Raw genomic sequence first — 13,630 nt, forward strand, 5'->3', positions numbered from 1 at the left:
CACTCAACCCCAAACCTAAGTCCTCTTTTAGCCCATCTGAAATTGGGAGTTCTGATTTCAAAAGAAGAAGACATTCCCCTCCCTCTGGCCGCTCAGGCCAACATCTTCCTCCTTGCATCATCGCCCCAGGTCCTCTGAGTCAGGAATCCTGCCCACTCAGGTGAGCCTAGGGGCTGAAAATGCCATGTGTCTCCTCTCTGCCAGCCCAAGCCCGTCCCTCTCCCTCCCCACAGCTGGCCCTGGAACACAGCCCAGGTGGAAGCCAAAGAAAACTCAAGGGTGACACGGAGCAACCTACAATTGTTTTTCCTCCTTTCCATGCCCTTTGCATTTTCCCCTCCCGCCATCACCAGACTCGCGGCTCCGCCCTCCCCAGCCTCCACTTCTCCCAGGTGTTCTGCGCATGGGCACATCTGGGTGCTCAGTCTGTATTGCACTTCCTTGTTGAGTTTGTATTGTTTTTCTTTGTTCTCGAACGGAGAACGGTATCGACTGATCGGAAATCCGGAAACCGCTCACAGAACCAGCCTCACTCACTCCAGCCCCCACCCTGCCCCCAGGCCCAGCAAAGCCACCACCCTCTGCCTGCCCTCCGCCCCTGGCGGGCCTCTGCCCCTCAACACCCGCTCCCCCGGACGGCGACGCCCCGTCGGGTCGGGTCCGCCCTTCCCAGCCCATCCTCTCCTCTCTCCTGTGCGTGAGCGAGCGCGCGTGCGTGGTCACGCCTCCCTCCAGGTCCCTCCCCTCACACCGTCGTGACCCTCATGACCAGCTCCCGGCTGCCGCCCTGGGGGCTCCGCTGTTCATGAGGCCTTAAGTGACTCAAGATGTGCAGGATGGTGTAAGCACAGTGGTGATCGGACAGAGGGCCTGAGGGGTGGTGGCTGGCCTCGCGGGCAGGGCCCTCCTCAGGGGCAGGGGTGCCCGCAGCCTCCTCTTCTGAGGAGGGGGCATTGGCCTGGGTGGATGAGGAGGTCCTGGGGTTTGTCCTGCCTCCTGCCTTTTGATCCTCCAGGTCTTTCGCCTTGTCATAGTTCAGCACTTTCCACTGCTGGTTGACAGCCTGCCACCGTTTAAAGATGCGGTACACGGAGGGTCCCTCGTGGATGATGAGACCTGAGGCCGCAGGGAGAAGAGAAAGACAAAGCAAGTAAGAGGAAGCAGGGTCACTGCTAGGAGAAGTCAGTCTTCCTTTGTGTGTAAGAGGGTTCAGGCCTTGAGTGAGCCTTTATTTATATTGCTTTGATTTGTTCTTTTCAAACCTCCCTTTCTGCTCTGGGCCACCTGGTAACCATCCCTACATTTCTAGGCTTAGCGAGTCTTTGGCTGCCTCGCCGAGTGCATGAAACAGCTGGGCACCTACCTGCAGCGCCTTTGCCTGCCTTGGCTCCGCCCCTCCTGCTCCTTGGCCTGACACAGTCCAAATTCGTTGTCCACTGAGGCATAATGTAAGTATCTTTTCCTCCCACTGCCCTGTTGTCCATGGCACCCGGCACTTAGCGGAGGTTGAGTGAATCCTGTGCTTTTTAAGGATTTTAAAGGAACCATCAGAGAAACCCCCATGGTCATTCCATACCTGCTGAATGTCTGAGATCCCACTGGTTAACTCTTTGCTATTTAATAAATAGCCCAATGCTACTGAAATACGCACAATCCTGGGAGAGAGAACTTTGGCACAGTTGTATTGGTCAGAGGCAGTGCAGAGTCAGAAAGGAGCCACATCAGACAATCAGGAAACTGCGTATTAATGTGTACCTACTGTGTGCTAAGCACTGGGGATTGTGAGTGCAGTGAGCAGAACAGGCAGAGGGGAGAGACACAAGGTAGACACAGAAACAAACCAGTAAGACTTTCTCAGGTGCTGACATATGCTATGAGGAAGGTAAAATGGGGTGAAATAGCCACTGGCTGCAGATGTTGAGAGTCCTGTTTTACAGAGAGGATGGTGGGAAAGGGCTTTGCAGGGAGGTGATATTTGAGTGGAGACTCAAATGGTGAGAAGGAGTCCTCAAAGGTCTGGAGGTCACGTCAGTGTTAGGAGCTGCGGGCACGAAGGCCAGGAGGTGAGAACGGAGTGCACACAGGTCAGAAAGAAGGTCCGTGCAGCAGGGGCAGTGGATGAGTGGGGCGGTGCAGGGAGATGGGGTGCGCAGAGGCCAGCCTACGGTAAGGCCTTGTGGGCCACGGCAAGGAATTTACATTCTATCCTGAGTATAATGGGAGGCCACTGAAGGGTTTTAATAAGGGGGCCATGTGATCTGATTTACCCTTAGAAAGTTCATTCTGGCTCCTGGGAAACAACATACTGAAGAGGGACAAGGGTAGGACCAGAAGACCAAGCAGGAAGTGAGGTAGTGATTGAAGCTGGAAATGATGGTGGCCGAGATGAGGGTGAGCACGGTGGAGACGGTGAGAAATCGCTGGAGTCAGGAGGTATGTTGGAGGCAGAGCGGACAGACTTGTTGCCAGGGGAGGTGTCAGTCAAGAGGAAACTGGGCAACTCTGAAGCTTTTGGCCTCAGCAGTGAGATAAACAGTGGTGCCATTGGGAGGTGGTGGGCATGAGGGCAGGGCGTGTGGATTTGGGTGGCGGCGGCAGTGACTGTGTTAGTGTCCTACTGCTGCTGGCACAGATGACCACACATTCGATGGCTTGAAACAACCCAATGTATTGCCTTGCAGTTCTGACGATCAGAAGTTGAAAACCAGTGTCACTGGGCTAAAACGGTGTCAGCAGGGCTGGTTGTTTCTGGTGGCTTTGAGGGAAGGATCGATTTCCTTGCCTTTTTCAGCTTCGAGAAGTTGCCTGCAGTCCTTGCTTCTTCCTTGCATAACTCCACCTTTTTCTCATCTATCAGCCTTCTTAATTTTAGTGGTGGGAAATCATAACTCTAGCCTAAAATTACAGAGTAAAGCTCCGATCCCCTTCCTATGTAATGTCTGTCCTGCGTGTCTATACATGGTATAAATAAATATATGCACATATAAAAAATTATATTAAAAGTTATATTCCTATTCTGAAATGAAACTCATTAGATAATATAAGCTACTGTTTTCTCTTTTTTAAATTAATATAATGCCCTGACAATGATGTAAAGAAAAACAAAAAGGAAGTCATTTATAACAATATAATATACATTTCAGTGTAAATGCTAGGGCACTGACTGCTTTAGAAGACAAACCAAAAGCCTCGTGCATTTCCAGAATGCCGCCTCTGGGATGGCATCCCCTGTGCTGAGGACCACTGATCTACAAAAGTGCTGAAGACAGGAATGGTGGGAGGGAGTGTGTGCGCAGGTGCATCGGGGATGGGAGGAGTGAGTAGGCAGTCAGCAGCCAGCAGCATCAAGAAGGGTAAAGGGGTGGAGATATAGGATGACATTCACTTCATAGCAGCTGGGGCTTCTGAGAGATAAGGGGAGAGAGGCAGTTGGGTAGGGGTAATGGTGAGCAGGGAGGACATGGCCTCACCTCCAAGCTCTACAGAATATAGTGTAAGGGAGAAAAAGCAGCCATCACCTGAGACAGCCATGCAAGAAACAATATCCCCAGGAGACAGCTACATCTCAGTTAAAGGATGATGAAGGGAACACTCGGAGAAGAGGCTGCCATTGGTGGACTATGAAGTCCAGAGGGCATGTGGAAGGGCCAGGGAAGATGGGGCCCGTTAAGAGATGAGCGAGACAGGAAAGGGATGACTGTCCACATCATGAGGGTGGTCTGCGAGGCTGGGACCCATGGTGGATGAGACGACATGGGGGATGAGGCACAGGGGGATTGGCCCTGCAGCACTGTAAGTCTAGGGGTGGCGGGTTTGGCCCCGGAGGGGAAGAGCTGACTCACAGATGCAAACGGCAATGAGTCACTTCCGCCAACTTGATGACAAGCAAAGAGGCTGGATGGCAACATCTCAAAACCTCTTCAACCTCCAACACACTGTGATTCTAGGAGACAAGACAGCTACCCACGGCTACTCTTTCTTCCAGGACTCCAACAGAGCCTGAAATTGCCCTTTGTGCAATAGGTCTTCAAGGGTCCACTGAAGGAGAGATGGTCTCCCTGTAGCCCAGTTGTTCCTAATCCTTTGGGTCACGTACTCATTTGACAAAAGCTAAGGACCATCTTCCTGGGAAAAACCAGACACATGAAATGTCCTTATGATTTTAGGGGGTTCATAAATCTTCTTTGGACCACTTGTGGGCCCCTCCCTTGACCTCCTGCCTGGTTATGGACAAGGAGACATCCTCTTTCTCACCATCTCCCAATGGGCCAACTCTCATCACTTCTTTGAGCCTTTTCAATACATGCCTATGCATCCTTGGCACTGCAGGGTTCACCTGTTCATTTATTCCACAAGCCTTGTTCGGACACTGCTATGCTTTTTCCCCTAGATTGTAAGCCCTTCGAGGACAGAGGTCAGGTATGGTTGAGGCTTGGACAGCTAATACAGTATCAGGAGCTTAATGAAGCCTTGGTGATGATGGAGGAGGTAGGAGCCTCTGGGAGAGAAAATTGGGATCTTTTGCAGCCCCAAACTCATTCTTTCCAGTAAGAGTCATTACACTTGATTCTTAATTAGCTTCTTGATCAGACAGTTTTACCCTGATTGAAGAGGGTGGCTTAAATTTTTGGTCTGAACGCCACCTCCTAATTATCTAACTGTCTAGTGTTCAGGAAGTAATTAAACCATTTTAATGGATAGATGGCTGAAGGGGAGGAAGGTGCACCTGTTTTTGTAGATAATGCTATTCCGCAAAAGTTGGAAAAGCACAAACTTCCTCCTTCACATCTACTGCCTAGCCCTCCCTCTGCTTCTTGCTCTATAAATTACTGAGTTCTTGAGTGGCAGGATTTTGTTTTAATGAAGGAAGGTGGGTGGGGCTCACCTGATAGGGACCGGTGAAGTGGGCAAGGTTGAAGAGATGAAAGAGAAAAAAGATGGGAAGGAAATGGCAGTGGACAGAGAAAAAGAGAGAGAGACTAAAATTAGAATAGGAGGAAAGAAGGCTATTTGTGAAAGGAGGCAGAGAAATAGTAGAAAGACAAAATGGAAAATTAGAATGCAAGGCAATATCGGAAACTCAATACGTTTTGATTCAGTCCCTTTCTGGGGTTTTCTATTTAATTTGACAGTTATCATTAACCGCCTAACAAGGTGCCCAACCCTGGGCTGTATCCACTGATACAGTTCTGGAAGAACTGCCACCTGCATCTTTCTAACATCTCTCCATCTTCCCAGGCTCCTCTTCCTGAAGGCTCCATAGGTTGTCGGAACCCTTTGTTTGTCATCATATCTCTCCCCTGGCCTCCAGCTGAAATGGTCCACTGCTCAGCCCATGAGGATGGGAGGGGAGGTGGCCACTGTGAGTAGGAGGTCCTGCCTGCATGGCTCCCCCTGCTCCTAGCTCATCTCAGCTGTTATGGAGTTCTCTCTGACCTGACATCCCATTCCTCCTCTGCTGAACTTAGGCCGTTGGTTCTTGCTGTGTCCTCAGGAGCGAGATACAATATAATTCTGTTTAGTTAGTATTTCCTGAGTACCTACTATGTGCTTCTATGAGCACCTGTCATGGAACAAAAAGACTAGTTCCCATGATATATGGAGTTAACAGCCCAAGGCTGACTGAGAAGTATGTAGAGAAGAGCTCTGGTCCTCAGGGACACCAGATCCTGCTTCCAATCTGCATCTCTTCTCCTATGAGCATCCTAGTTCAAGTAGTAGAAAGGATGCAGATGCTGTACAACAGGGCTTCTCAAACCAGAGAGTTTGTGGAAACACAGATTCCTGGGTCCTACCCTCAGAGAATCTGACTCAGTAGGTCTGGGATGAGGCCTAAGAATTTTCATTTCTTAGAAGCTCTTAGGTGATACTGATGCCACCTAAGTATGGACCACACTTGAACAGCACTGCCTAGAACATGATCCTTCCCTGGCCTACTGCCTCACAGAAGGCTCTGAATGTTGATCAAAAAAAGAGCTATAAGCAATTTTTTAAAAATACTCTACTTCCAGATGTGACAGACAAGAAAAACTAAGGCAGTTGAAGAAACGGGTGCTTCCTCTCCTAGACGCAAAGACAGTTTAGAGTCAAATCACTGAGGAACGTGTACTGAACATTCAGACACCTGTCACTTACTGGCCTTGTAGCCTGTGGTAAGTTACTTCCTCTTTCTGAGCCTCGGTTTTCTCATCAGGAAATTGGGGCTGATACCCCCATCCTTATAGGGTTTTTCTTAGATTAAATGAGGTAATGAACCCCGTGTGCTGGTGCCTTCACTGGGCTGGGCATAGATTTATACTGGGTGCCACAAGATATTAATTGTTTGAGGGGAAATTACAGGACAGAAAAAAGCCCCCTCACCTCCCTTCTCCTCCTTTATTGCCAACTCCATTCCCAGCCGCAGGCACCTGGTCTTCTGTCTTCCAACTGTCCTTCCCAGTCCTCAGCCTGAGGCATTGTTCATAGATGAACATGCTAGAACTGAAAGGAGCTCTGAAGACCAACTGATTCTACACTTGTGGAGGTGAGACTTCATACCTGTGTCTCCTCTCCCACCACCGAGAACCTTCAGTGGTGCCAAGGATGCTCCCCTCCTGCTGCAGAATTACCTGTTGTCAGACAGCTGTGGGGCAAGACTTACCCATGAAGTCCCACTGTTGCCAAGTACTTATCTTCCAGATGCTACCCCTCAAGGGTCCAGAACTGGCACTAAAGTGTTAACTGGGCAGGTGTGGGAAAGAAATCAATATAACCAGCTAGTTTGGGTGGGCCCAGCAGGAGCTACTGGGAGATGCCACCACCTGCCCAATATTCTCCAGGGGTACAGCTCTGTGTTTCTCACAAGCGTAGCCATGCTGTACCTCTGGGGGCCTCCCTGAGGAGGTGGTGAGATGTGGATCCAGGGGCTTCATGTGGGCAGCCTTACCTTGACTCAAATGGTTCAAGTTTTAGTTCTTCAGGTGACCCCATAATAAAGACTCAAAAGGCTGAGAGCGTTCAGTGAGGGTGAATGCAAAGCCACCTTCCCCTTCTGTTTCCATCCCATCCATGCCTTATCAATGGCCAGGGAGAGGGTGTCCCCTGGGAGGTGACTTCTGAAAGCACTCCCTTCCTAGCAGGACCGCTGCTGGGCCAGTTGACCTCGTCTGAGCTATACAGTGTTTCTCAGTGCATCAGAGCCAGAACCATCGCAGCCACTCTGCTTGTGCAGGGCATTGCAGAGACCTGTGAGAAGACCTTTGCTAGACAGTCACTAAGAGTGCGAAGACTCTTTGAAATGGAGTGAGCTTAACTCAGTGGGACTGGGTGGGAAAGAGAAATATCCCTGGAGTCCCAAATATTCTTGCATTAGTAAAATCGAGAGGTCCTTTCTTGGAAGTGCGTTTATGAAGGTATGCCCTAAGAGACTGTAGACTTTTTCCTGTGGGTTTTTAAAAATGAGGCTTAGAGCTCTCACTCTCTGGACAGATACTGACAGAACTGCATTTCTCAGCTGCTCTGGGTGGTGATGCTGAGGTCATGGTGATGATGGTGATGGCGATGATGATGGTGATGAGAGTCAACATTTAATGAATGCTTACCAAAATGCTATCACCAAAAGGGCTTCGCAAATATGGTCAACTTATCACAGAAACCCACTGAAGGTGGTGATGTTACCTCCACTTTACAGAACAGGACACTGAGCTCAGGGATCTCTCTGCACTCAGGTAGAGCGAGGTGACTGGCACTGAATGTGAGGGTGGGTCAAGCCAAGATTTAATGGGTACTGAGGGGGAAAGTGTGTGTGTGTGTGCCTTATCCATGCTTTTCTATTAGCTGGAGATAAAAAAATTCAAAAGCTTAGGGAACTGTGGAGCCACAAGATGGAAGGGTCTTGGGTCCTTGAATCGCTGCATTGGGTTAAAACGCCGAATCTGGGGACTGGTTTTTCTTTCTGTCTGCTGGAGTTACCCTAACTAAAATGCCCTCAGTGCTAGGTTAGGGGCCACAGAGAAAAGCAGTTGAGTTTGATGGCACATCTCATGTGGTCCCCAAAGTTCATGTGCTTGAGCATCTACCTTATTTACCAGACTGTGGTCTTTCTAGCCACAGACTCATCATCAAAGGACAGACTTGCCACTTCTGAATCTGTTCCAAAAACTGAGCTGCAGGCACTGAAGGCAGTTCCCTAAATGTTCCTAAAATATTTTGAGCCCTGTCAGCACAACTGAATTGCCTCCCAAGGGGTCTCCTTTGAGGGGACAGAGCTTGCTTGGCATGTCTGCTTCTAAATCTGTCATCTTCATCCTCGGATCATTCAGCAGGTCAGATGTGGAGAAAGGTGACCTTGCATAGGAGGGGGGCGAGGGGAGGAGGTGCTTAAGGAAGCGGGTGGGGAAATACGAGTTAACAGTTAATCCGTAAAATTGAGGTAAACCACATGCAAGTACGTGGACTGAGAATCATCTTGTTCATTTATGTAGCTGATGCTTGTAGGTTTTTTGCCCCGGCTCGACAATACTGGGAATCCGCTGCATCCACAGTTGCCAATATCTGAGAGTCATGACACCTCACAGTGGAAGTAATTTCAATTCAAAATCCTAGAATGTCAGACCTGAAAGGATCTTGTAGGTTATGAGGTTTAACTGTCTCATTCTATAGGTAAGTCAGCTGAATTGTAGACAGTGAGTAACTTGCCCCAGGTCATGGTTAGTAGCTAATCTGGTCTTCAGACCTAAGTCTTCTGCTTCCTGGTCTCTTCTACTGCACTGGGCTACCTCCTCCATATTTTCCGTTTCCTAATCAGGGAATTAAAATATTTGACAGGTGGGGTTATTTATATCCAGAAGGAGGGAAGAAAGGAAGGAATATTTGTGGCATATATGTGGTTTTTTGTTAGAGTTGAATGAAAATTCAATTTGAAAAACCATGTTTTTACAGTCCTGGTACCCCTGCTCCCTGCCCACTTGCTGTAAACTGAGTTTTGAACCCTTTTATCTCAGAGGGAAGGTACCAGACATCTCTAAATCAATGGAAAGAACCTCAGTGGACTGCACGCAGAGGAAGCTTTAACAAAAAACTTTTCTATGGTTTCGTTAATTACCCTATCCCACTGTTTTGAAGATTTGGAGTAATTTCAGAAATCTCGCTCACTTTCCTTCCCTGACCCCTTCCACTCATAAGTGAAAAACAAACAGGATGAGGATGAGGTCCTCATGTTTGCAGAGTTGACTTCTTAGTGGCCAATCTCTTGGGTCTATGGAGTGAAAAAGAAATGTTTTTGGTGTCAAAGACCTTAATTAATTTGCTCTTGTTAAATCCTAATAACGTGACCCGCTGGAGCAGAGAATGTCCCATTTGTTTCCCGGGAGGCTCTGTCAGCTTCTCCGCTGGGGAAGACAGCGTCTTTAGAGATGACGGAAGAGGAGGCAGGTGGAACGAGGACATTCGATGTAATCAGAGCTGCTCTTGGGGCGGACATGGGTGAGGGAGCCAAAACCTTCCAGATGAGGCACTGCTCCAAATAACAGCAGATTCTCTGTTATGTGAGGACTCTGGTCAGTCTCTCTAGGCCATGGCTGGATTCAGGTTTTCACTGTTTGGGAAAACCTTTACTGAGTGCCTACCCTGAGGGGAATCTACCCTGATCAAGTATCTCCTATCCTGGTCACGTATGTGTGAGTGCCTGCTCCTTTACCTGTGCCATCTTATTCAGTCCTCTGAAGACGGGATTACTATCCCATTCCACAGATGAGAAAACAAAAGCAGAGAGAGGTTATGCAAATCACTTAAGGTCCCAAGGTTAGTAAGCAGCTGAGTGACATGCAGCCGCAGACCATAATGTAGCACCACTCCCGTCATTCCAGAAACCCGCCACTCCGGGTTTTGTGGCTCAGTCCCTCCTGTTTTTTCTCACCTTCTGTCTCCTTCCATCCCCTAAGTGTTTAATGTTCCCTAAGTCTCTGCCCATAGTCACCTACTCTCTGACCATTTGTCCTAAGGATCTAATCCAAACCCACAGCTTCAAACACCTCTTACTGTCGCCCTCCAAGTCTGTCTTCAACTGCCTACGGAGACCTTTCCTTACTTTCCCTCCTTTCCATCAGTCACTAGCTGTCATCAGAAATGGCTTAATACCCTCAACATCTCCCTCTGTGTCCCAGGAGGGGACTCACCTATGCACTAAAAAAAAAAAAAAAAAAAAAGGCTTTCCCTCTTTCTACCTCAGGAAAGAGACACTTTCCTGGCCCAGCATTCTCTTCTTTGCAGCCCATCATGTCCTTCATGTGTCTTGCTTCTCTTCTACTGCAAACTCTTGACTTAGGAACTGCCTCTTGCCTCTCTGCCTGGATTTTAGGCTTAAGATGATCCTTTTGTTTTGGTGTCTTTTCTGAAGATATACACCTTTGTTTCCCCTTGGTTTCATCCATTGCCCACACCATCCTCATGCTCAGTGATGGTGCCCAGTCTGCACTCACGCCAGAGTCCCGGGGCTCCCACAGTCCTATCAAGTCCATGTCCTACAGTGCTTCTCAAGGTCTTCCCTTATGCGTCTTCCCCCACTGCCACAGTTCTGCATCTCTTTACTTCTTGCTTACATTGTAACGAGCATTTTCCCACTGGTCTCTCTCAGCTTCTAGTCTGTCCAACTCTGATCCATCCTCCCCAGTCACCTCTTTAAAACACACATCTGATCATGCTTCTTTTCTGTATAAAATCCTATCAATGCCTCCTCATTACCAGCAGGGTAGTCTGAGCTGCCTAGCACATGATTCGTGATGCTATAGGATTTGGCTCTTGCCAACCTCCTCTTCCCCATGATCCACCTCCCCACCCTGGCTCTTTGCACTGAGCCATACAAATCTGCCCAAAGGTTCTTAAGTACACCTTGTTCTCTCATGTCTCTGTGTCACTACACATGCTCTGCCTGGAATTTCTTCTCCACTCTTCTGAACAAACTTTGACATAAAACTAGCTCAAGGATAGAGTCCCTTACTTTAGAAAACCTTCCTGGACACCTCCAAGAGACAGTTAATTGCTCTCTGCTCTGTTCTACCTTTTTCTGTGTCTTGTAAAAGTTCCTGCTGTCTTGTGATTTATTTGTAGACTATGAATTCTTCAACGGCAGGGACTGTGTTTCATTCATCTCTCTGTTAATGTTCCCTAGCTTCAAGAACAAAACAAGACAGCCAATAAATGCTACTGAATGAATGGATATGACCATCCCAAGCCCACTCTGACTTAGTCATTTCCTGTGCTCACTCACCTCTGTGTTCCAGCGCTTATTACTAGGATCAGTAATTGGTTTATCTGCCTCCCCAGTGAAATGTAAGATCCTTAAGAGCAGGTGACTCTCCTATTGGGAGTTCCCACTCAATAAATATTTCTGAGTGAAGGAATAGATTCCCCAATTTCATGTTAACCAGTAGATTTAGCTCCCCATACCCCAAGTACCTTTCACCAGAGTGTCTCACAGGGAGACAAACCACCCGAATTTCATCTCAACTTCTCAAGCCTCCCTCTTAGTTGGTATCAGAATAGCACTGATCAAAAGGGAGGTACAACAATGGCCACCCTCCAAAACCCTGAATGCAGGAGAGGAGCAGCTGGGGTGCACTGAATTTCTTATTGCTCACAGCCATTACCCGATGGGTCAAGGTATTACTGGACCAATTTCCCCTCAACCTGCCTCCACATTCAAGCTCTGCATTTGCAATTTCACAGAGCAATCAGAGAAGAAATAAGCAGTAGAAAGTGCCCAGGAATTGGAGCCAGATGTTCTTGGTCCAGTCCTCAGCTCTGCCATTTGCTTAGTTATGTGACCTGGAACCCAACTGCTTTAAAGCTATCCTCACCTGTTAAATATGGATCATCATAATTACCCTACTTATCTTTTAGTGTTTTGGGCCCCTTTCTCTGTTCCTCTCTGTCCTTGCAGGGGTTTGATGGTTTGTCCTGTCTATAGCGACTTACATTTGGCTTTCACAGTGGCATAGATTGGTCTAGGAAATTAGCAGTCTAAGCTAAGAGATGTTTAATCTGTAGAGGCAGCCTTGTATCTATCCCAGAATACGCAACCCTCTGTTATGATCAAGTCCAGAACCATTGTCTACTACCCTGGACCCACAGTGCATCAGAGAACCCAGCAACCATTTCAGGCATTTCCCATTGGTGGGAACTGAAGGCCATTGCCTGAGAGTCATTACTGTCACTAATTGACCTGAAGGCCAGCCAGGTGGACACATGAGCAGCGAGCCGACCGTGTCCAAGGCTCTGCATCCTCCTGGTTTCATGGCAGAGAATATCTGCTGAGCTGGTGCTGGTGCTCAGTGGAGTTCCTCTTCATATATCCCTCCCACTCTCATCAGCTTTCCCTCAGCACAGTGCTCTGATGGAAAAGGGAAATATATTTTTAAGGATTAATTAATTAAAGCTATACATTTTATGTTGACTCAGATTTTTTACTACCTGAGGCCATTTAAGTCTTAGGGAATAGACATATTGCTCTTGGTGTCTGGAAAGTAGAGAGAGTTCAAAGATTCATTTTAACAAATGGTCTTCTTTATTTCTTACTGCAACTTTTGAGCTAACCCAGGGCTAGACTCATTTTTCTCTCTCCTGATGATAAACTTTCTATCCAGGTAAAAATTGCTCTGTGTATCCAAGGAGCTTGGGTCTACAGATACTGATTCTTTCAGTCAACATTTTCCTTCACCCAACATTTCTTGAAAGCACTCGCCTCTCTCATCACCACTTCCACCCATTCTCTGGGGGAGGCCCTCTTTTCCTCTGTGCACTCTTTCACATCATCTTCTTCCACTCTCCCAGGATTTCTGGATGGGAAGTTTCTTCTTTTCTATGGGAGAGAGCTAAACCATTGCATTTTTAAACTGATGACTGCCTCAAAAGTAAGTAGGTGCCGCCCAGTGGCTCTCCTCCGTGTTCTCCATCTTTGTGCAGAAAGGGGACCACGTCGTGCTTCCTTCTGGCCAGCTCAGCCTGGTCTCTGTTCTCTGTTCCAGCTTCGCTACCTCCCATTGGTTCGGTGAATCAGACTAAAAGTCCAGGCTCACAGTCATATGAAGGCAGAAGGTGGTAGGAGAGAAGTGATAGTATACTTTCTCCTTCTTTGGGAACAAATTGGTTCCTGGATTGGCATTCTGGTTTGTTTCCCCTGGAAATCTGATGAAGGTGGAGTGTCAGCTGTGTTATAACATTGCCTAAGTTGGAGGTGACCCCTGATTGGTGGGCACTTTACTATAAAAATTGCTGGGAGGCTGTAGTGTTGGGCTTTCTGAGTACAGTGACTCTTGTAAATGAGCATGACTTTTGCGGGGAGCCTGGAAACCATGCCAAGATGGACCTTGTGCCCACTGTTGTGGGTCTTATCTCTTTGCTTCTGAGCTATCATTTGGGGGCCAAGAGACTAGCCCTGGACTAGGATATGGAGTGCAGTAAGGATTCAGCCTACAGGGGTAAGCTGGACTTGCCTTGTGGAGGCTCTGGTGCCTGTCCTACTTTCCTCTAAGTCAATCTGGTGCCAGACGTGCTCTCTGGTAGTTCCATGGGTCTGAATGTCTAGTTAAGCTTAAAAATAACGAGGTGTCCCCTGATTTTCCCTCCCAGAGAGCCCTTAAAAAGCTGATATTTT

General features: G+C 48.0%; 1 protein-coding gene across 1 annotated transcript in view; it reads right to left on the reverse strand.

The window, feature by feature from the left end:
• Positions 1 to 583: 583 nt before the first annotated feature.
• MARCHF4 (membrane associated ring-CH-type finger 4) overlaps positions 584 to 13,630 on the reverse strand; it is a 93,519-nt gene continuing 80,472 nt past the window's right edge. The window contains exon 4 of the mRNA XM_006186821.3: positions 584 to 1,116. Within this exon, the coding sequence (XP_006186883.1) occupies positions 746 to 1,116 (371 nt within the window). The 3' untranslated portion in view covers positions 584 to 745. The remainder of the gene's footprint in view (positions 1,117 to 13,630) is intronic.

This window comes from Camelus ferus, chromosome 5 (genome assembly GCF_009834535.1).
Source record: "Camelus ferus isolate YT-003-E chromosome 5, BCGSAC_Cfer_1.0, whole genome shotgun sequence".
In the NCBI taxonomy this organism is placed as follows: domain Eukaryota; kingdom Metazoa; phylum Chordata; class Mammalia; order Artiodactyla; family Camelidae; genus Camelus; species Camelus ferus.